We start from the raw sequence: 24,048 nt of genomic DNA, 5'->3' as shown, positions 1-24,048 counted from the left end.
ATCCCCCTGCTTGCCCCTCCCCTTCTGAATCTTGATGTAAATGCAATTCTACAAGTTCAGTTTTGGTGTTTGGGCTGTCATTTATATCTCAGCATAGTTGTTACTTTTCTTAGTTTTAATTTTTCTCTATGAATTTTTGCTTTCCTGCTGATTTACATGATTGGTAATTTTTCTTTGGTGCCAGAAACTGAGGCTTTTTTTTGAGTGATAATGTGTTTGTGGATTCCTCCAACTAACCTTGGGCATTGTTACAGGGATGCAGTGAAGTTACTGGAAAACAGTCTGACTCTTTTGAGGTTTAAGCTTTCTAGGTACAACCAGAGCAGTTATTAGTCTGCAGTTGAATTTTGTCCCTATACCTTCTGAGTTGAAAGGATTTTGTTCTCACATCAGTCAGCATTTGGTCATTTGGGTGTTTCTTCCTCTGGCTTGTGCAGTTTTTCACATTTAATGGTTAAGGGACACCGTCATACCCACAGATCACTCTATTTTTCTCTGTACTGTTCCTTGGATTCTGACCACCACAGTGTCCATGCTCTTGTCTCCAGAGCTCAGGAGCTTCCTCACTCTAACTGGGATTGCCCCCTGTCCTGTTTATTTTATTTTATTTTTTTGCAAATATTGCCTAGGAAGTAAACTGAGAAAACTGTCGAGACCACTATGTTTGTTTCCCATTCCTCCTGGGTAACTCTGCTACCCTGGTTGATGTCTTCCTTAGGATAAAACATTCATGCTTTCTTACCCTGTCTTGACTAGAAGTAAAAGTCTCAGGGTTGTGTTCTCAGACATTCATTAGACTATAATCAGTTCTCTAAGGCTGGTATATTTCCACTGCAGCTGTTTGTTTCATTCTCTTCCAGATTAGGCCTGAACCATTGAGGAAATATGGAGAAAGTTCATATGTATTGTAGAAACTATTGAATTCTTAATCAAGAAATTCCTAAGTATAGATTTAATACTGTATTGAAAGAAGGCTGTATTTTTTAGTTACTGAGCACTGTGTCTGTTGCTTGGCTAGGTATCTGAAATGTTTCTGGGCAGATATTTTTACTTGTATATTAATAGTGCAGATTTCCTTTTTTATTGTTTTTTTGTTGTTAGGTTTTTTGTTGTTGTTTTTGTTTTCTTTTTGGGGGGTTTTTTTGGAGATTAGCTCTCACTGTATAGACGAGGCTGACCTGGAACTCCCAGGGACCAGCTTGCTTTTGACTCTCCAGTGCTAGAATTAAAGGTTTTTACCACTATACCAGGCTTTACTACCTCAAAGGCACCAACATGACACAGATATTGTTGTCTTATATGATGCAGTTATTACTTGAGCAATTTGTCCCTAATCTTAACTAATCTAAGACTATCTTAGTTTCCTTTTTTTTTAAAGGTAAAATATTTATTTTCTTGTGTATAGGATAAACAGTTTTCAAACATTATTTAATTTTGTGTTACATAAAGGCAGACCTTTCATAGTATCCAAATTCTAGATTTATTTTTTTCTAGATTTATTTTTGTTTATCATATCTGAGGTCGTTTAAAGGATATTCTTTTCAGTGTGCTCTTAAAATGAAAATAGTTTCAAGTATTGACACTTTGCATTAATTTTAGCTTCATTCTGCTAATGAGAGTTAATCATTTAGTGCATTGTGAATTGTTCTTAGTATGGATAAAATCTTGTTAAGCCTTCTCAAACCTTTTAAAATAGTAATTTAAGTACCTAATTAAACATCTGACTTTTATTTACTACTTCGAACAAATCTGGGCCATCACTATGTATAACTCTCCCCACCCTCACCCCCGTTTTTGTCTTGCAGGAAAAGTAAGAAGCTTAAGCTCGTCTTTGTGGTCACTAACTCACTTGACAGCTTTGCATCTGAGTGACAATTCCCTGTCCTGTATTCCTTCAGACATTGCCAAGCTCCACAATCTGGTATATCTGGACCTGTCCCATAATCAAATCCAGAGCTTACCGGCAGAACTCGGAACCATGGTATCACTCAGGTATGCAGACTCAGTATTGGACCTTTAGGTTCCTCTGAAACAAAAGGCAGCATGCATGTAGTTAGGAAATAAAGCTGTTTTATATTTAAAGAAAGGAGGCATAGCTATGATTTTTATTAAAAGATTTTTTGATAAGAATTAAATGTCCAATAATAAAAATTAGGTAGGTCCATTGCTTAGTTTTTTATTACAATGCTATATATTTTGTGTTATGTATTTTATTTTTGAACCAAAAATTTTAAACAGTGTAGAGATAAACAACTCTAAGGTACTGTGTTATTTGATGTCCTTATCTGTGGCCAACAGTTGGTGCCACACAAACATATTCACTTACATGAGTCCTTGAAGCCTGTTGCCCACAGTAGGAAAGCTTGGCGTGAACAAAGCTGGAAGTAGTTCCTGTGCCTGGAAGCCTGTAGTGTATGGGGAGAATTTATAGTGATACAGTTCCTGTAGGAAATTTACTCTGCCATATGTAAATTATGTGATCTTGGACTGGCTTCTTACCAGAGGTTAGGGATGTTGGCAATGGTGAGTAAAAAGCAACTCACCTGGTCCAGCTTTAAGCTTCAGCAAATGATAATTGCTGGGTTTTTATTCTTTGTTTTGTTTTGTTTTTCTAAAAACTTCTGAGGGACTAGTGAGATGGCTCAGTGGTTTAGAGCACTGACTGCTCTTCCAGAGGTCCTGAGTTCAGTTCCCAGCAGCCACATGGTGGCTCCCAACCATCTGTAATGGGATCTGATGTCTTCTCCTGGTGTGTCTGAAGACAGTCACAGTGTGCTCATATACATAAAATAAATAAATAAATCTTAAAAAAAAACCTTTTAAAGGTTTTGTTTGAAGATCTACATAAATTCAAACCCAGCTTCCCTGCTCAGAGCGTGGTGGTTTCCCTGGTTTCTCTGCTACCTTTTAATATAAGGAGTAAAGACTTACAGAAGTCTCCTTGTTTTTATCAGTCCCAGTCCAGCCTTTAACACTTTTCTTGTCTCGGTTATTGAGTATTTACTATGACTTTTTTGCTAGTTTTCTTTTTAGTTTTTTGAGACAAGTTTTTTCAGTGTAGCCCTGGCTGCCCTCGAACTCGCAGAAATCCTCCTGCCTCTGCCTCCTGAGTGCTGGTACTAAAGGCGTGTATTACTACTGCCAAACTTACTATGACTTTTTAATCTTTGGAAACAAACTGGTATACAGAACCTTTTTTCTATCTAATGTATTTAGAAATAAATAGGAACCAGTTACTCAGATCTTGTTCTTGGGTTTTTTTTTTTGTTTTTTTTTTTTGTTTTGTTTTGTTTTTTGGTTTTGGTTTTTTGGTTTTTTGAGACAGGGTTTCTCTGTGTAGCCCTGGCTGTCCTGGAACTCACTCTGTAGACCAGGCTGGCCTCGAACTCAGAAATCCACCTGCCTTTACCTCACAAGTGCTGGAATTAAAGGCGTGCACCACCACTGCCCGACAGATCTTGTTTTTCTTGTTCAGTTTTCTCAGAAGTAACCAAGATTTGTATCAAGAAACAAGGATGGTAGACATCATTCTTCTCATCTAAACTTTGATTATAAAACTTAAGACAGGAAAGCGACAGTATTTCAGGCCGGTGTTCAGTGCTTGGTTGGCTTTTTATTCCTTGAAGATTCCTGTGATATTTATAATGTGGTTATAAGGAATGTTAAAATAATCTCTTGATTATATAGTTTTTACTTTTAAACTGAAAGTTTTATAAATTTGGAGAACTGGTAAACATAACTGCCGCCATCGTTACGTTTGTTCAGCAGTTCTCATGGTAGCTGCATGCTAACTGCTTTTGTTGTTGCTGTAACCAAATATTTGACAAGAAACAAACCTAAAGGAAAAACTACCTTGTTAGATTCATGGCTTGAGGGGATACAGTCCACCGTGGTGGGGATGACATGGTGCAGAGATGCATAGCAGCTGATGACATGCGCCCGCCATTGGGCAGTGGAGTCGGATGGGCTTCTTTTTTTCCCTCTTTTATTTCGTGTGGGTTCCTAGCCCTGAGGCTGCCTATGATGATATTATACTTTGGCTTTGTTTCTTTTATAGTAATTCCCCCCACCCTCCTGTATTTTACGAAAAGTGGTCTGTGGCAGTTTTGTTGTTTATTTTTAACTATGTAGGGTTTGAGAAAAGCCAAGGCTAGAAATTGGAATATCATATATAAAACTGTCGTTCTTAGGGGCATATTTTCCTAGAAGTAACATTGTTGATTTTACTGTTAAGATTGACATGTCTTCTGACTTCCTGGAATTTTTATATCACTAGGGAGCTCCATTTAAATTACAACCAGTTACGAGTTCTACCTTTTGAGCTGGGAAAACTGTTTCAGTTGCAGACTTTAAGCCTGAAAGGTAGGATTTCATTTTTTTCTTACAGTTTCAGAGAAGCTGTGGTATGCTTGGGCAGGCAGTGCTATCCTGGGTTTTATTGCTTTGCCTGTGCTGTAGGTTCCTGTCACTCTTCAACACAGGCAGCCCATGTGGTCTTTTGGCTTCTGGTCTGTCTTGGTGCTACCTTACTTATGCTATGCTTTCTCATCATGTTGTAAACAGCTTTTCCCTATGTTCAAATCAAGTACAGTTCCCGTAAAATAAGAAAAAAAGATTTCCCCAGTAAATAAAAATTTTTGATTTGGTCCTGGTACTAAATATTATGCTTTTGAGGGTTTCTTTTTTTAAAAGGAAGTTGACTTATGGGTACTTAGTGAGTATTTGAAGTGGGGAGTAGAAATGCAGTGGGAACTGTTATAAAATGGCTTAAGCCAGAAGGAGGCAAAGTCAGATTTTTAAAGTATGTCAAGATATGGACATGTTTTGTAATGTGATTGGATCTTCACCAGTCTGGGCAGGTGTGGGCAGATAGCTGTCTCCTAAAGCAAAGGCTTCTGGGTAAAGTCTCTAAAAGTTACATTCATATTCTTGAAAGATAAGTATAGGGTCAGGTAATATTCCTGAGTTCATTTGATATATCATAAAAACTGTTCAATAAATAAATAAAAACACGTGTGTATATATAATTCTTAGCAGCCATCAACTTTGTAAATTGTTCAAGACCATTGCATGTCAGAGAAAGCCTCTCTTGTATATTCTTCCAGTTCAGAATCCATACAAAGCACTTCTTTATTAAACATTAATTCATTAATAATCTTTTTATGAACTTTTGTAATCTGGGTGGAACAGTGCAAAATTTGAGGCTGGAGACATGGCTCAATGGTTAAGGGCACTGGCTATTCTTTTAGAGGTCCCGGGTTCAATTTTCAGCACCCACATGGCTCCTCAGACCTGCCTGTAACTTCAGTCCCACAGGATCCAGCCCCTGTTTCCTGGCCTCCAAAGGTACCAGACATGCACTTGATGCCCAGATATAAATGCAGGGAAAACACCTATACACATAAAACAAAAATAAATAAATCTTTTTTTAAAAAGTGCAAAGTTTTGTTATGTGAAATTTTCAAAATTGACATTTTTATTTGGTAAGTTATTAGCAACTATAATGTAACAGTGTTACAATGTTTTTTGTAGTGTTAGGTGGTTATATTTACATATTTTTTCTATGTTTGAAACACTTTATTATCTTAATTTACCTACTTAAATTTTTCCCAGGAAATCCACTTACCCAGGATATATTGAACCTCTGTCTGGAGCCAGATGGAACAAGAAGGCTACTGAACTACTTGCTCGATAATTTGTCAGGTACTGCAAAAAGAAGTAAGTGGCTGTTTGTTTAGACTTTTTATTAGGAAAACATGTAAGGATATCACCTAATTATTATTTATTTGTTTTCTATATACATATATACCCAGTTTCAACAGAACAACCACCTCCAAGATCTTGGATTATGTTACAAGAACCAGACAGAACAAGGCCAACAGGTTGGTAGCCCTGTTTTTTAATACTAATTTTTTATCAGGTCTTGATAAACCTAAAAGTATTGTTGACAGTGCTTCAGGTTAGGAAGAAGATTTAAGGTAGTATTCTTATAAGTTGATTTGGTTTGGGGAATAATGATAAAGATTTAATTCTGCAATACGTTGCTTCTCAACTAGGAAGCAGTTTATCTTTGGGAGGCATGTGTAGCATGTAGTTTTTTGCCACACCACTCTGTGTTCCCAGCTGGATGCATGCATGCACACCCAGGATCCACCTCGGATCTGCAGATGAAACACGCACACACACACACGCACACACACACACACACACACACAATGCTTTTTAGCTCTATGGCCGGACACTTATCTTTACTCCCAGCTCAACAACTCTAATTCTTCCCTCAAACTTAATTGCCCGGTTATCTACTCCTAAGTCTGTCTTCAACTTAGTTACGTTTCCAGGCTCCCTCCTGCTAACTCAGTCCCAGCTGGGGAAATGGCCAATGGCCTCTCCACCAGAGATCTCACATAGCTGGTGGCTTTTTTTCTCCCTCTGAAGCGTGGTGAATCCTGAATCCCTTTCCTCTTCCTGCTGCTGCTACCCTGCCTGTGAGAAACTGGAAGTCCCGCCTCTTCCACCCTGCCATTAGCTGGTAGCATCTATTGATTGATCAGGAACCAATTAGGGAACAGGGCCTTCAGCATTCATTCCCAATCAGAGCATCAGAACCACCCCTATAGACATGTATCACTTTTGGCAATTCTGATTGTCAAACTGGGAGAAGTACAATATGGAGAAATAGGATTGAAGTCAGGGACCCAGCCAAATATCCCACGATGCCCGACCATGTCAGCCATCTTGAACACTTGATCTTTTGTGTCCATCTGATTCACATCTTTCCACATTGGAGGTTTTCATGTGCTGGTGCATTCTAGGTACTTAATATCAGAAAAAATAAAAGATAGCTTTTTTACTTGAGAGAAAAAAATTGAACTAATGGCTTTGAATCTATTTTTAACCTAAATTTTATGAGAATAGTTTAGTTCTCAGAGTATGTTTGGCAGAATTTGGCTGATGATATGCCTGTTCTTGTGCGTGAATTAACACACAGGTTACTTTGCTTCTTGGTACTTTGCATTATTTTGCTTCATAGATAATTAAATTCTTTGGGCTTTTGTTGCAGCCCTATGTCAGCACAGTCTACCATTGCCATTCCATGGCAAAATTTTCTTAGAAATAAAATATTTCTTAGTCTGTGTGTCTAAGACAGTGCTGTTCTATAGATTATAACGAAAGACTTTTTGTGTACCCTAGGAAGCCAAAAGTAACCTCTGTGGTTTGCTTTGTTACATATTCATTCTATTTTCGTGTTCTGAAGCCACACTCACAGACTGTCTCCAAGCTAGTCTGCACTTGCTCTGTAGGAAAAAGAAAATTGGGCAAACTGTTAAGGAAACTGCTTGTCAAGTTTCCATGTTCTGCATTTACAGTTAGTGGCATAGAAGAAATAAGGAGTCTTGGTTTGTCCTGTCTTTTAGGTTCTGTAGATACAAGCATATTGTATCCTAATTGGTTCATCTGTCTTTACATCATTTATTTTTCTTGTGTTAAGAGCTTTTCAGTGACTGTAGGTTGAGTGGTTAAGTCTGACTTAACATAGTGAGGACTTTGTTTATTTCTGCCACGTGTGTGAATAAGTTATCTTTCCTACAGCCTTGTTTTCTGTCATGTGCTATAATGTTCTCTGTGATAAATACGCAACCCGGCAGTTATATGGCTACTGTCCATCATGGGCACTAAATTGGGACTACAGGAAAAAGGCCATTATTCAAGAAATTTTGAGCTGCAATGCTGATATTATAAGTCTTCAGGTAAGTCATGCAGAAGACTCTTTTAGGTTATGTGACCCTTCAAATCAGAACAAAACAAGAAGCAGTTACACTTGAATATATTATGTTGACATATTTGAAATGCTAGTTTCAGTGGCCCTTAAAATCCTGGCCTTTTCTAGTTTGGCTAAATTCTGAGGAAAGTCAACTGTCTTGCTGTGCAGACTTCTGTGCTGTCAAATAAAGCAAATGGGTTCAATTAGGTTTTCAACATTGCTAGTAACTTTCCTCCTTTGTACTGCATTTGAATTGGGTGGCAAAGTTACTGAATTTGTGCATTGTCTGGATATTTTCTTACTTTACCAGCACTGTTACTAGAAAAGTTATGATGAAGTGGAAAAAGATTTGACTGTCTGCACAGAAACCTAGGCTTTTTAGCAAAAATCTTAAATAATTAATACAGTTTTGGTCACTTTGCTTTTTTTTTCTGGGTCTAGAATTACAATCTGTGACAACTGCAATTCCTTCTCGTTTGGTTCTTGTTCCATCAGTTCTAAGACACGAATATACATTTGTAGGTGTACATGTCTTTCATTATTTTAAAAAGATTTATTTGTTTATTTTATGTATGAGTGCACTGTAGCTGTCTTCAGACACACCAGCAGAGGGCATCAGATCCCATTACAGATGGTTATAAGCCACATGTGGTTGCTGGGATTTGAACTCAGGACCTCTGGAAGAGCAGTCAGTGTTCTTAACCACTGAGCCATCTCTCCAGCTCCATGTCTTTCATTTTACTTCTATAAAGAACTAGCATTGGCAACTCGTACAATAAAGTCTCATGATTGGCTTTAGAAAAATTACATTTTGAAGATGTTCCATTCTTTAATCTATAACTTGATTTGTTGAAAAATATTATTTCAGGCTCTACCTATGGGGTTAATGTATAGGACAGATCTTTTATCTTTGAAGTAACTTTGCTGGTTATGATCTTTCAGGAAGTTGAAACAGAGCAGTATTACAGTTTTTTTCTGGTAGAACTGAAAGAACGTGGCTATAATGGATTCTTTAGTCCTAAGTCTCGAGCTAGGACTATGTCTGAACAAGAAAGGAAGCATGTTGATGGCTGTGCAATATTCTTCAAGACTGAGAAGTAAGCCTATCTGATTTTTTTAAAAAATAGGATAGTGTACTCAATATTTGCAGGGTAGAGCCAAGGATGTAGCAATTAATTGATAAATAAAAGAATGAAGTGCCATATTATTATTGAAGAAAACGTGATTATTTAAAATTAAAGGGTCTTTTTTTGTTTGAAATAACTTGTTTTGTGGTCATATTGAGAGTACTGCTATTTCTTTGGGTGGTTTACTAGGGATTTAATTCTGCTGCTAATTGAAATATTTTGCAAGTAATCTTCCCTCTTGGAAAGCTGTGCTTTGGAAGATAGTTGTTTAAAAATTATGAGTTGAAATATTTCAGCAGTAATAGTAAAGATGACCAACTACACTGTCCTAAGTTGTAAAGGTCTTTCCAGGTCTTAGCTGTAGATGAGTAACAAACTGAAAGCAATTCTCAGATCTAGGAATATACGTCAGTATTTAGAGTCTAGGGATACATGCCACCAGTGTTAGAGAATTTGCCTAACATGCACCCTGAGTTTGATCTCAGTAACACAAAAACAAGCCAACTTAGACTGGAATTAGCCTTAAGGGAACTTGGGGTGCTTGGTACCGTGGGGGATTTTTCACTATATGACTGAAGTGATTTTTGTATCTGGTAATAAAGTTTTGGAGAAAGACTTTCTCCCCAAGAGCTAATGTCTTGTATTCCTGATCCCATGTTTATGCTTTATTTCAGATTTACTTTGGTTCAGAAACACACGGTTGAATTTAATCAGCTAGCAATGGCGAATTCAGAGGGGTCTGAAGCCATGTTAAACAGAGTCATGACAAAGGATAACATTGGAGTTGCCGTACTGCTAGAACTTCGAAAGGAATTGATTGAAATGTCATGTGAGTGATGGCTTCATTGCCTGCAAAACTGACACTCCCATCTTCCCAGATTTAATAGTTCCGATTAGATACCCTCAAAACAGAAATGTTTAATAGGCTAGTCCAACATCTGACTATTTGTCTTTTCTAAAATATTATACATCGTTTTCTCTATCACAAAGCTAAAGATAAGGAATTGTTGTCCCGAAAAATTACAACCTTGAAAAGGCATAAAGAAAAAAGATGTTTTAAGGCACTGAAGTGATAGTAATTGAAATAACTGCTCAGGGATAAGAATTTCATATGCTCCCATGGATTTCTTGTCAGCAAGGGTGTTTGGTAAAGCTAACTTTTTATAAGTTGGTCTTCTTGACTGACTTAGAGTAATTGTGCTAAGGGTCTTGAGTTTGGGGAAGGTTGACGACTTTTTAAAAGTTAGGAGGATTGTACATAATGACCTGGATGCTGCGAACTGAAACGTCCATCACTGAGGTTGGTGCAGACACTGATGTTCCTCTCAGAAGTGAAGAATATTATTCATAAAGCCGCAAATCCACCATATTGGGAGACTATGGAGCTATGCCGCTGTGTTATATGCAGATCTGAATTCTTTTCCATTCTTTGTTGTGGAATTTGGGATATTTAATGTAAAGATAAAATCTAGTGACTGAGGATCATGTCCCAATGCTAGTACTTATAGAATATATACAACATCTGTGCTCATTCTCTAGTTCTGAGGAAATAAAAAGGCCAAAGAATTAATAACTGCTAACAAAAAAGTGCATATCTAAGACTATTTAGATTTAATATGAGAAACTTGATTTAGTACTACTAAAAATAGCTGACATGGGCTGTCTTCTAGGTAGGCTTTAGTGCTTTGTTGTATATTAGATTCAGTGATTATGTAGGAAACCATTAGATACATTAGATTCTCTTCTGAAATTTCAATTGTTTTAAGATGCTGTAAGAAGCTATAGACCAGTGAGCAGATTTTTGTGTTTTATTTTTATCTAATATAGCTGGAAAACCACATCTGGGAACAGAAAAACAACTTATTCTCGTGGCTAATGCTCATATGCATTGGGACCCTGAATACTCAGATGTGAAGTTGGTACAAACTATGATGTTCCTCTCAGAAGTGAAGAATATTATTGATAAAGCCTCTCGGAGCCTCAAATCCAGTGTATTGGGAGAATGTGGAACTATTCCGCTTGTGTTATGTGCAGATCTGAATTCTTTGCCAGACTCTGGTGAGAAAAGTAATATTTTATATGGAATAGCTATCTTTTGTTTACAGATTTTAAAAAAAAACCCTTAGTATATGTGCACGTCCTTGCACAAATGCATGTCAAGGTTTTCATAAGGATCAAAGAACAACTTTATGCAGTTGATCCTCCCCGTCTACAGCTACATGGGTTCTGAACGGAGAACTTGGGTAATCAGGCTTTCAGGACAAGTACCTTCACCTGCTGAACCGTCTTACCAGCCCTGTGATATTTGTTTGCCTGCTTGCTTGTCTGCTTGTTTGAAAATTCAGAATTTAGTATAAAGGAAAATTTATTTTGTAGTGGCAGCTATGTTCAGGTTTTACAGTTTCTTTCTATAAGATGGACAAAGGGGAAGAGACCATTTTGAAATAGAATAGAAACTTATGGAAGTGATGATCAGTGTTGCTCATTCTCTCTGTGATCTCCCCTTCCCTGGTCCTCACTCCACCTATTTATTTATTTATTTATTTATTTTTATTTATTTATTTAAAAGACTGGATTTTAGACTCAAGAAATCTTCCTAAGAAGGTATAACCCCAGGGCGCGTGTCACCATACCCCCAGCTAAAAGCTGATGACTTAAAATGGCTTACTAAAAACATGATTGTTTTTTAATTTCCCTGAGACATTTATAATCCAAACTCTTTAAAAGCTGTTAAGATAACTTCTTTGAGATTCTAGCCTGTGGTAAACTATGACCACAGTTATATTTGACCAATAATATATTACAGAAACCCAAATTTTGTTTCTTCTGATGACTTTCATAAAAAGTACATCTTAGATAGAAATTAAGACCTTTTATCATAGATAAAGATGTCAACATATCTTTTTGTTTTGTATGATAAAAAAGAACATGACCCTTGGTCTTTAGTTTTGTCATAAAGTAGGACTCTGAGAACCTGGTATTATTAAATACTTGTATGGGTAGATAGATATCTCAAAGAATAAAGCCAGACCCCTTTTAGTAGCAAACTAGACGGTCACTGTGCTCCAGCTCTTGTTCATATGCTCATCGGACACTGTGCGTGTGTAGCTAGGCACCGCCATGTTGATCATAGTCAATAAATATAATACATTATTATGACAAACAGAGCCATGAGGAAGAAACTTAACATTTGTTTTCAGGGGCAACAAAAAGTGCCCGAGAACTCTAGTCCTTTAGCCCCGTGCCATCCAGCCATCAGGCTGTCAGGGATCCGTGCTGCTGGAGAGATGGGGATTCCATATGCTGCTCCATATGCTGCTGCTCAACCCTCTAGTTGCAAAGTATTGGAGGGAACGGGGGATGGGAAAGTTAAAATATATTTGTAGAGCCTACTCTAAGAGTTTAAGAAAATAGTGAAGTTGCTCTCTTACTTGATGACATTCTATTCTGTTTGGTGGGATGGTAAGATGACACATAAAACCCCAAAGCAGGTTGTGTGGCCCTGAGGATAATTTAGGGTGTGAGGAAACCTGCATACTATTTTGATTGTGGTATTCTCTTAAGTCTGAAGTTAAGCAGAAATATTATAGTTATCTGCTTTATTTAACCATGGAAGGATTTGGGAAGTCACATCTGTTTATCAGATAGTTTTAAACAAACTAAAATGTAAAATATTTGGGTATTATAATTGCATAAGGATGAATTTGGACAACTTAAGAATTTTGTTTTCTGTATCTTATACTTGACAAATATAAATGCATTTCTGTTTGTTTAGGAGTTGTAGAATATTTGAGCACTGGTGGGGTAGAAACAAATCATAAAGATTTTAAGGAACTGAGGTACAATGAAAGTCTTACCAACTTCAGCTGTAATGGGAAGAATGGGATGACCAATGGAAGGATCACTCATGGTTTCAAGTTAAAGAGTGCCTATGAGAATGGCCTGATGCCTTACACAAATTATACATTTGATTTCAAGGTAAGCTTTCACAACCTCGTTTTTATCAGCACATCTTGTAACTTCTTAAGTCTTAAATACCAGTGGATGCTCTGCCTGGAATTGAGCAGCCTTAACTTAGCAGCAATATTCATTGTCCCGTAGACAAGCACAGGATAGGTGTCAGTCTTTCTAGATAACCTAGCAGAATGGTTTCCAGAGTGAAAAGTCAGGTGAAATGTGGCAGTAAAGCAGTCCTTGGTTATTCTTTGCCCTTTGCGACATTTATTTCTTAAATACTGGACACTAAAAGCCAGATACTGTAGTATCTACTTTGCTATCAGGTAAAGTGAGGCATCCTTCTGTCATACTTCAACTGAAATGCCTTTGAATGCCAAAATGTGGCTTATCTTAGCCACTTGTAAACGTGTGTGTGTGTGTGTGTGTGTGTGTGTGTGTGTGTGTGTGTGTTGGGGGGAGGGTGCTCATCTTGCCACAGTGCTTGTGTTAATGTCAGAGGGCAGCTTGGAGGAGTCAGTTCTCTCTATTATCTGGTCCTCTGGGGATTGAACTTAGATTGTCAGGCTTAGCAACAAGTACCTGTACCCACTGAGGCGTCTTACTATCCTTACACAAGTATTTTTTGTGTTTTGTATAGGGAATTGAATCCAGGGTCTTATGTTTGCTAGGCAAGTGTTCTTAAGCTTGTCCCTAGTCTTGGTTCTAAAGTGTGTTGTATGCTGTATTACATAGTTTATAGCTTGCAGTATGGATACCTTATTTCAATAATTACCATTTTTGTTTGTTGTTTGTAACTGAGGATAGGAAGAAAACACTTGAATATGCTTTAGTGTCCTTAACCAAGAACACATGAGAAAGGAAGGTGAGGTTAATGGAGGAGAGCTCTGGAATAGGCAGATTCATTTCCGTGTACTGTGTTACCTGGTAGTGCTGAAGATATACAAATGGACATAGTCCTCCACTTGGGTAACTCAATTGAGTGGGAAAGACATCTTGTTTTTGTTTGAGACAGGGTCACACTACATAGCCCACATTTGCCTCAAATTCTTAAACCTCTTAGCTTCCTAAGTGATGGCATTACAAGTGTGCAGCACCACACTTAGCTTAAAAAAGCAAACCCTGTATCGGATAACTTCCTGTGACTGTAACAAAATGCTTGGGATTGGTTTCTGTTTTTTTTTAAGGTTTATTTTGGCTCTTTTTTTTTTTAACAGACTTAATTCATTTATTTTTCTTTTATAAAAACCCTTATGTGGTAGCCACAGCTGGAGCCTGAGTCCTCTGAACAGAGACTCTGGTGTGGGTCTTCACAAGATGGTCAGTGAATTCCTGATAAGGAGACTTGGTGAACACAGTCTCTTTCCAGAGGTCGGGGGTCAGGTAGCTGTAGGTCTTGGAGATGGCATCGAAGGTGGCCTTGGCAAAGTTGCCCAGGGTGGCAGTGCAGCCCCTGGCTGAAGTGTAGCAGTCATTGATACCGGCCATTATCAGTAGCTTCTTGGGCACAGGAGCAGAGACAGTGCCAGTGCCTCTGGGGGCAGGGATGAGACGCACCAGCACAGAGCCACAGCGGCCTGTCACCTTGCACGGAACAGTGTGGGGCTTGCCAATCTTGTTCCCCCAGTAGCCTCTCCGCACAGGGACAATGGAGAGCTTGGCCAAGATGATGGCCCCTCGGATGGCAGTGGCAACTTCCTTGGAGCACTTGACACCAAGACCAACGTGACTATTGTAATCCCCAATAGCGACAAAAGCCTTGAACCTGGCCAGCCCGAGTCTGCTTCTGCACTGGCATAATCTTCAGAACCTCATCCTTTAGGGATGCTCCCAGGAAAAAATCAATGATCTCAGACTCCTTGATGGGCAGAGAGAACAAGTCGATCTCCTCCAAGGACTTGATCTTCATGTCCTTAACCAGGCGGCCCAGTTTGGTGACAGGGATCCACTCCTTGTCTTCAGCTTTTCCTCCATGAGCCCCGCGGCCTCGACCACGACCGCAGCCCCTAAGACTGCTGCCGAATCCTCCACGGAAGCCACCGTGGCCTCCTAATCCTGGGCCCCTGGGTCCTCCGGGTCCTCCCGCTGCACCGGTGTCATCCGCCATTTGGTGTTTTCCTGAAGAAGAAGAAGCTTGGCTCTTGTTTTTCAAGTTTTTTGTACATAATCAAGTTGTACTATGGCTGTGGGCCTCCCTGTTGGGAAAGAGTATCACAGTGAGAGCATTTGACAGAGCAGATTGCTCACCTCAGTTGCCAGTAAGAAAAAACAAAATGAAAGAGGAGAGTTGGGATTCCATAATCCTATTCAAGGGTGTGTTTCTAGTGACCTAAGGACCTCCCTGAAGGTTCTTGGCATCTCCCAGTAGCACTACCTGGGGGACCGAGCCTTTAACATCCGGACCTTTTGGGAGACATTTAATAAGAAATGAGTATGTTCTTACACTTTAGAGTGTGCATTAGGAAGGGAAGAGAACAGTGTTGGAGGTTATTAAGGGGTGACTGCAGGACTTAGGAGGGTTTGATGCTTGGTAAGGAGTTAGCCAGGTAGCAAGAAGAACATGGGTACTTGTAGTTTGTTAGGAGAGAGCTTATCCAGCCAGGACTGGTTGATTTTGCAGAGTTTGACTTTGGACAGGTTGTGTTTTGTTTTTCTTGTGTAGGGCTGAGGGTTGCGTATACTGCTGTTTGTTCAAGCTAGCAAATTGCTTTTGTTTACCAAATAGAACTTCTAAGGATATATGTTGAAAACATTTGGTATTTCAGTATTTTCTTAATTGGGGCTTACCATTTTTATTGTTGTTTTTCAGGGTATAATTGACTACATCTTCTATTCTAAACCTCAGCTGAATACTTTAGCCATCCTGGGACCTCTGGACCACCACTGGCTAGTTGAGAACAACATCAGCGGCTGCCCACATCCACTCATTCCCTCAGACCATTTCTCACTTTTTGCACAATTGGAGCTCTTACTGCCTTTCCTGCCCCAAGTTAATGGCATTCACCTTCCTGGCAGGAGGTAGTCACGGACTTTCAGAGGACCTCAGATTTACTTGTAAACTCGTGAAAATCTGAATATAGGGGAGTGAGGTATGGCCACTAGGGATTTTTCTCAATGATCATTTGAGTTTTCAGTCTGGTTATTTGATAAAGGATATAGTATGAAAGCCAGGTGCTAGCAACAGACAAATTCTGAGCCCAGTGTACTTTATATACTGCTAGACAGGGACTGGTGTGTTTACACCTACTTTTAATTTGTTACAAGTAATTTTCCTGTTTCTTCTCTCCAATGTGTATTGTCATGCCTTGAAATAGGAAGATGTGTAAGCAGTGTGCTGTGTGCACAGAAATCACAGCACTGTTTCCTGAGGCCAGTAGTAACATCAGAGACCGTTCTTCCAGACTTTACTCCCTCCTTTTTCAGACTTGTTTGTAAAATGTAGAATTTGAATTTTAGCCTTTATGATTGTATATGATCCACAGAAGACCTGATTTATGAAGTTTTATACTAAAAAAAAAAAAAGCAAAATTGAAAACAATTGTATTGTAAACTAAGGCTAATTTTTTTTAACCTGTGTCCTATGTTCTGAAGGCCAGCTGGTAACAAAGTTGCATCAGACTTTCTCTGCAGTGATTTGCACTGTTAGGGTTTTGTTAGCCCTTTTGTACTACTTTATTTTTAAATTGAGAACATTACTCTTTAAATGTAAGTTTGCTTAGATCTTGGGATATTTTCTTGGACCAGAGGCAACTTATGTATGAATTCCTGAATTTCTATGGAAACTTTCTACCAGGACAGATAAGCTAATCTGTAGGCATTTAATGGACTGAATATGATAGTTGACATATGTACATTCTGGTATTTTTAAGTCTTTTTATGTTAAAAAATTACAGCTGCTTAGGTACAGCTTCTAAGTCCTTTCTGAGACATTTTCTGTTCTGTCTCCACTGTGCCTGCCTAAATTTGTTCTCACTGAGCACTGCCTGTGCATGCAGAGAAAATCTGTGCATCTTTTATATTTTTAAAAAACTAACATTTGTGAGAATTTTATGGAAATGCTTTTGTATGAGCTGTGGCTTTTCCTCGTTGTAAAGCGTTGGATAGCACATTCTGGAACATGTTCATGGGTCCTGGGTCTTTGCTTACCAGACCCAAGCACTGCTTCTTGGTGTCATTGCACCCAGAGTGCCACTATCATGTGTATTCCTTATTCTCTTACCATTTAAAAAAAAATCATTCCTTTTTTCAAGAAGCGTAATTTTCTGTTTATGAAGCAGTATAAATTAGATGCATTTTCAAAACAGTTTCCCTAAGACAATTGTTTGGATCATTTTTAAAGTGACTAAGGAGTTTTAGTATGTCAACCAAGATAAAAGTTATACTGTACCCTATTTTTTGCCCATAGTGCCATTAGTAGATTAGAGATTAAAGTCACCTTTAACTTTACAAAGTTAACTTGTATATGTTCTGTTCTCAGTCGTTAGTTCTCTCAAAATCAAATGAATTCAGAGGGAACTTGTCTGGCTGCTTTTGTTTCAACTGCAGGCAGTGGAGCAGAAGGACGCCGCGTGGCACTAAAGTGAACTGTTGAGTGTTAACAGTTTTATACAGAGACTGAGCCATTTTGGATGACTCAAAATTTTATGAGAAGACTTTTAATTGCTTATGCTGTTTTTAAGAGGAAATAAAATTACATACTGTTTAAATAAATGAATTTTTTTCTTTTTAAGAAATTCTCTAAAAGGTCTTGATCTTGAATCTGTCTTGGACCTTGTTTTTCCTTTAAGGTTTTTTGTTTTGTTTGTTTAATCTTAATTGTAATGTTGGGTTTATTTGTTGTGGATTTTTACTTTAAGTTGTGCTGGCACCAAACACATCTAGTTTGTAATCAGCAGGTTGGTGTAGAACCAGTACATAACTTCTAATGGCTTTTTGTCCTGTCTTCCCCTCTTCCCCCGTCTCTGTCTTGTAAAGTGTGAATATAAGATGTGTTGACTCGATTTTCTTAAACACTGTGTTGGTAGTGTGCATCATGACAATTTCCAGTGAAGGTGAACTGGAGCTGGTTGGACTGATGGGACTGAGGAATCCACTTTTCCTGTGACCTGCTAAGGGAGGCACAGGTCCGGAGCGTGGGGTGAGGAGGGGAGGAGCACTTACCCATTTTTGCATTTGTTAGTGGAAGATGTATTCCTTTCATGGATGCTGGAACTAGAGTGCACTTGTTAGATGGGAAAGGTTTGAGCTTTACACAAAACATTTCATCTGTATTTGTTACTGTCTACAGTATATTTGAATTTGGGGGCAGCATAGTAAGATATAATTGCCTGTTATGTCTTGAAAGTTCTTGTTTTGCCTCTTTTAGGCATACTGCATTCTGTGGGTCAGTTTGAATATCTCCACCTTGTTTAGATAGTGATAAGTTGAATGGAGAGTGTAGATTTACAAGTATAATCTTAAAAGAAAAATATTTTGAATCTATCGAGAATAAATGTTCACACCAAAATAGACTGATACTTTGTTAAGTAAGGTTTTATGTTTTAAATGCTTTGTGTCCAAAATAATTTCCAAGAACCTATACTTCTTAAAATGCATAAAAACTAGTCTGTTTTCATAATGTAGATTATTTTTGAAAAATTCTGTAATAAATATATGTAATGTTTTACTATAATGTAATTTCAGTGTTCTTGCTGATAAATACATCTTAGGGGTGTTTTACAGAATGTTTGGAATATGTTTCCCTTTCTAAAGATGAGCAGATTGGAGGCACTCAAATCTTTGTAAATCTTATGAAGTACAGTTTACAGTATTGGTGGTAATTATTTATGCTTTTGAGAATTTAAATAATGTTCACTGAAATTAATTTATGGCATAGTATAAACTGAAGTTCTAGAAGTAAATTGTTGATTGCAGCTTTAATAATCCCAGAACACAGGCATCTCTAAAAATTGTTTTTGTTGTACTTTGATTTGGTGTTAACCAGGAAAATTTATTTCATATTAGCACTTTTGAAACCTAAAGACATAATTAAATTGGGTAGAATGCACTTCTAAATCTTTAAATTATAATTGAAACCGCTTAAGATTCCATTTTCCAATAACATTCATGGTTTAGAGTTCCACCTTCTCACTATTTAGACTACAGAAGTCATTTCCATCATGACTCTGAAGTTCACTGGTCATGACATAGGACAAAGCCAACCCAGGCAAGATGATTTCAATCTTCCGATGAGTCGACCAGTAGACCAGTACAGGTGTTGCAGATAATTCAGAGAACATAAGCAGGTGTCCTCCAACCGCAAGCAGTATTTTAAGATGTTTGCTTTGTTTCTTTTGGTTACATAAATTTTAAAAACTGGTATGTTGATGTAGTGTCTAAAATAGAGTAGTCTTTATTCACAGTACATTATATTGTGTAATGCACTGGACTAACTCTTGTTTACCATTCATGTAACAAAACCCAGCACACTTTCTGCACTAAGCTCAAGAATGTCACATCTGCCTAGGCAGCTCTTTGATAAGGGTGATGAGAAACTGAATTTACACCATATGGACTGGTGGTAACAAGGGCTTTTACTGTTCTTTTCAGTGGAATCTTCTTGGTCAAATTGTAACTAGCTAGTATTATATTTATATACAGGGTCTCTTTTCCTTACCGATGTATTTTCCTACTCATAGCCAACCAATAAATTCAATATCTGTTTCAAATATTTTAAAAGTGTAGTTTGTACAGCTCTAGCACGGAAGTTTCCAAACAGGCGTTAATCAGAAGACCACGCATTTACAGTTCAGAGTCCTCTGGGACAGTTACAGGTCACCCTTATGGGGGATGGGGTTGGGGTGGGGCAGAGGCATGGTATAGTGAAATGATGTGAACACGGTTCCTCATTGGCTGTGTTATTCTGTAATAATCAACATTTGCCAAAGTTCAATTTTATATATAGGTTATGGCTGGTCCTTTTACATTTTAGGGGTTTTGTTGTTGCTGCATACCTCATAGTATAAAAATGGGCTCATGTTATAGAAGGACATTGAAATATATTTTAAATAAATGATTTTAAATACAGTAGCAAACATTGTGTTGAGGTTATACTAATTATTAAAGGTCTTACTGTTAATCTCTAAATTTTGTTGCATGTATAACCTTTAAAAAGGTTTTAATTTCCCAGGTTTTCATGTGTGGGCTTACAGTTTAAAAACAAAAAGTTGATTTCTTTTTCTGAAACTACTCCATTCTATTTCATAGGCTGAAGCAAGAGGGTCATGGTTTCTAATCATCCCTCTTAAAAAGGAGAGGGAGGAATGACTACTTTCATGAGCTTTGTATACATGCTGAAAAAAAAGTTTAAAGTCAGAAGACTAGAGGGAATGACAGTTTCTTAGCGTAAACATACATCATATAAACCTGAGTCTAATATTCGCTAAAAGCAAGTAAGTGTAAAAGCCAAGTATAGTTTGTGAATTCTAACTAGTGGTTTTTTGAGGGAATAGTTATCTAAAATATGAGCTGAAAATATATTTAGTATAATACTTCAAGCTTTTAGGTAGCAGTGTTAATGAATATCAAAACCCCCATTTTGGGCTGGAGAGATGGCTCAGCGATTAAGAGCACTGACTGCTCTTTCAGAGGTCCTGAGTTCAATTCCCAGCAACCACATGATGGTTTACAACCATCTGTAATGGGATCTGATACTCTCTTCTGGTATGTCTGAAGACAGCTACAGTGTATCTACATATATAAAATAAATAATTTAAAAATGATAGTTCGTAGTATTTTTTTAAAATCCCCTTTTTGAGTTCAAATTGATTTTGATAAGCTGTTATACTATAGAGATTTAAGAGATGCTGTGATCTGTGTCTGCCTCCCCTCCCAAGTGCTGGGATTAAAGGTGTTCTCTACCACTCCTGGCTTTACAGAGACAATTCTAACCTAACATATATTAGAAGAAAGTATGTTGTACTCTTGCTAGAATTTTTGGCAGAGTTGGAGGCCTGTTTGTAAGTATATTTGTCCCTAATCAGGTTCTAAGTTCTCGGACTAAGTATAACCTGCAAGTCTGTGTCTGGGAAATGGGGAGACTGCTGGGTAATGGTGCTGTCAAAGCCCTTTCTCCAGACTCTTGAGCACATTTAACAAGGAGATGTTGCTGTTCTTAGTTTTTTTTTTTTAATTGCAACCTTAAAGCACTATAATCTACCCCATAATTATTAAATTTACGTTGGACATGTCAGGACAAACTTTTTTTCTGTCATCTATGACCTAAGGCAGACTGTAGTAACTATTATTGTCACTATTCTCCAGCCTGCTAGCAAAGTAAGTCCAGGCCTCTGGGCTCAGACTCAGTGAACAGGAGTGGGGAGAACTCTTGGGGTATTGATACATCTTGGTGAATGGGGGTTAAGCCATTTTTTTGGTTGCATTGAGGAACAGTCATTTTGAATTGCAGTATTATGCTTAGTTAGGAGATAGATTTACTTGTTTGTCGGCATAACCTAATGCAGTAAATGTCACACGCATACCAGGGAGCAGCCGCCTGCATGGGTCAGGAGGTGACCTTGTGGCTGGCTATATTTTAAAGGGCTGAGAACTCGTTTCCCAGAGGAATAAAAATATTTGTATTAAAGCCTCTATGGACTGTCTGTGACTGTTGGGTGGATTTGCCATATGATGTGGTCCAAGCTCGTGGAGTGCACTTGAGCCACACAGGAAGGTTGAACTTTGTTTCAGGAGCGGTGTAAATAGCCATATGAAGGTCTGAATGGGGAGTAGTGGACCACCATACACTCCTGGACTCAAGCTTTTCTCTCGTTCCCTTTCACAAGAGGGAGGTTTAGTTGGGTCACCACTCCCTTAATTCCATTTAATATCTTTAATCTTGTTATCTCCTTGAACACAGAATTTAGCTGCATTCCACTTCCTGGTGCCCCTTTAATCCTTGAATCATACTTAAAAAAACATCTGGAAACATTATTGTAAGCAGCACTGTGAATGAGAGATGAGAATAATGACACTAATTAGTGACCAGCTGCGAGCTTCAGTATGGTTCACTTGAAAGACGACGAGCAATAAATGTCCTTGGCGCATGCGTACAGAGAGGAAGGGTGGTGGGAGAGAAACCTTTAAACAAAACACACAGAGTAACCTTTTGACGATCAAAGCAATCCAAGAATTTTAAATGAGTTCCTTCTGAGAGGAATTAGCTCTGTGCCTCAGCCACCCACAGCTTTTAATGACTTGAAACCTGGCTCTGCAACAGAGCACATGAAATAGCTTTTGTTATTTATGAAGCTTGACTTTTAAAAAAGATTTTTTTTTTCTTTTAAAGGCTTTATTTATTTTATGTATATGAAATATGTACACTCTAGCTGTCTTCAGACACACCAGAAGATCCCAATACAGATGATTGTGAGCCCACCATGTGGTTGCTGGGAATTGAACTCAGGATCTCTGGAAGAGCAGTCAGTGCTCTGAACTGCTGAGTCATCTCTTCAGCACCTGCTAAAAGATTTCTTGATTTAAAAAGTTGTGCATGTTTACGTGAGAGCTTCCTGACATGGGTGCTGGGATTCAAACAAACTCAAATCTGAAGGAGGAGCAAGTGCTCTGAACTGCTGAGCCGTTTGTCTCTCTGGCCCCTTGGCTCATCTTTATAGGACTCAGCATTGTGCAAGAAAGGGAACTACCATGTTGCTTCTCTGTATTATATGGAAACATCTCATTAGTGTCAAAGATTTGAATTCTAGTCATGTATTGCTACCAGCCAAAGCATTATAAAGTTGATTTGAGTATTTTGTGCAGAAGGCAGGGGAACTGTCTAGTATAGTACAAAGAAAATATATAGTAAGTAGTTCCTGTGTATGTTTGTGTTGTCCCCTTTAAATTTACAAGCATGGGGAAATTAGAATCAGTTCTAATACAGAATGTGGATGTGCAAACCTATTACCACATCAAGAATTGTGAAAACTGGGTGTGTCACAAAAATCTGCATGAATGACAGTTTGCTATAGCAAAGGGGGAAAAACACCTTTGTTGTATAAAAGGGTAGAATTAAAGGCAGTAACATGGATAGTATCAATATTTCCCAAAATGCATATTATAACATTTCAATGGTCAAGAAATAGATAGTGCCAGGCAGTGGTGGCACATGCCTTTAATCCCAGCACTCCTGGGAGGCAGAGGCAGGTGGATCTCTGAGTTCAAAGCCAGCCTGGTCTACAGAGTAAGTTCTAGGATGGCCAGGACTACACGGAGAATCACTGTCACGGAAAAACAAAAGAAGTAGACCTTCATATGAGGTCAGGATGTTGAACAAAAAGCTTTAAAACAACAAAAAAACCCAAAACAACCCACAAGATGAGGGCTTCTGGGTTAGCCAGCATCTATAAAGGGCTCATATTGCACTAGGAGGAAATGGCGTGTTGGGTGGAAAGTGATTTGGTAGGGAAATTTTAGTTATGAAAAGACCGAGTGAGCGTCTTATGAAAGTGCAAGCTTTGCAGTTAGCCCAACAGTTACTTAGCACAGGACTTTTCTGGTGCCACAGAAGGTCAGTTGATTGAAGGGCTGGAGAGAACTCAACAATTAAGGACCCTTGCAGAGGACCTTGGTTTCATGCCCAGCATCCACATGGCAGTTTTCAACTGTCTGTAATTCCAGTTACAGGGAGACCAAAGCTCTCCAAGGACATTCATGCCCATGGTGCCCATATTGCCTAATTTACACTTTGTCTTTAGAATAATTTCCAGGTTTTTAAAATTTTTTCTTTCTAAATTTGGCTGGGCCAATAGCTGAGTGAGTAAAGCGCTTGGTACAAAAACTTGAGGACCCGAGTTAAGATCCACAGCACCCACATAAATACATGCCGTCTACAGGACCTGTTTTAGGAATAAAGATACAGTAGGTTGACAAGCAGATGAAAAGTGTCACATAAACAACTAGTTGTAAGTGGTTATGCCAATCAGACAACAAAGGCTTAAATCCTTAATAGAAACGAAGGGGTTGCTTGTGATGATCACATCAGACCACAGAGCTCCAAACTAGTCCAGTCTCAGTCCGATGATGAGGAATTGGGTAACAGAGCTGTCGTAGTGGAACACTCAAGTGCTGGGCTGCCAGTGGCCAGCACCACCAGTTACTACACGGCATAAGAAGACTGTCAAAACCAAAACTGGACAGAATATAAAGAAGTAGAAAATCAAACAG

The 24,048-nt window shown here is 38.4% G+C and overlaps 1 protein-coding gene and 1 pseudogene across 4 annotated transcripts in view; one reads left to right on the top strand and one right to left on the bottom strand.

The window, feature by feature from the left end:
* Cnot6 (CCR4-NOT transcription complex subunit 6) overlaps positions 1-19,555 on the top strand; it is a 42,265-nt gene extending 22,710 nt beyond the window's left edge. The window contains exons 3-13 of one of the 4 annotated variants that reach the window (XM_028781904.1): positions 1,806-1,810; positions 1,899-1,992; positions 4,277-4,362; positions 5,614-5,703; positions 5,814-5,882; positions 7,594-7,751; positions 8,708-8,862; positions 9,567-9,721; positions 10,720-10,950; positions 12,668-12,870; positions 15,656-19,555. In XM_028781904.1, coding sequence (XP_028637737.1) covers positions 1,979-1,992; positions 4,277-4,362; positions 5,614-5,703; positions 5,814-5,882; positions 7,594-7,751; positions 8,708-8,862; positions 9,567-9,721; positions 10,720-10,950; positions 12,668-12,870; positions 15,656-15,868 — 1,374 coding nt within the window. In that variant the 5' untranslated portion in view covers positions 1,806-1,810; positions 1,899-1,978 and the 3' untranslated portion in view covers positions 15,869-19,555. Of the gene's footprint in view, positions 1-1,805; positions 1,993-4,276; positions 4,363-5,613; positions 5,719-5,813; positions 5,883-7,593; positions 7,752-8,707; positions 8,863-9,566; positions 9,722-10,719; positions 10,951-12,667; positions 12,871-15,655 lie in introns of all 4 variants that reach the window. The other 3 variants (XM_028781903.1, XM_028781902.1, XM_028781901.1) reach the window with 3 other exon arrangements.
* LOC114633319 lies at positions 14,048-14,953 on the bottom strand (annotated as a pseudogene).
* Positions 19,556-24,048: the final 4,493 nt, after the last annotated feature.

The sequence above is a fragment of the Grammomys surdaster genome, unplaced genomic scaffold (assembly GCF_004785775.1).
Source record: "Grammomys surdaster isolate TR1022 unplaced genomic scaffold, NIH_TR_1.0 577, whole genome shotgun sequence".
Lineage (NCBI taxonomy): Eukaryota > Metazoa > Chordata > Mammalia > Rodentia > Muridae > Grammomys > Grammomys surdaster.
This window is presented reverse-complemented; position numbering and strand designations above follow the sequence as displayed.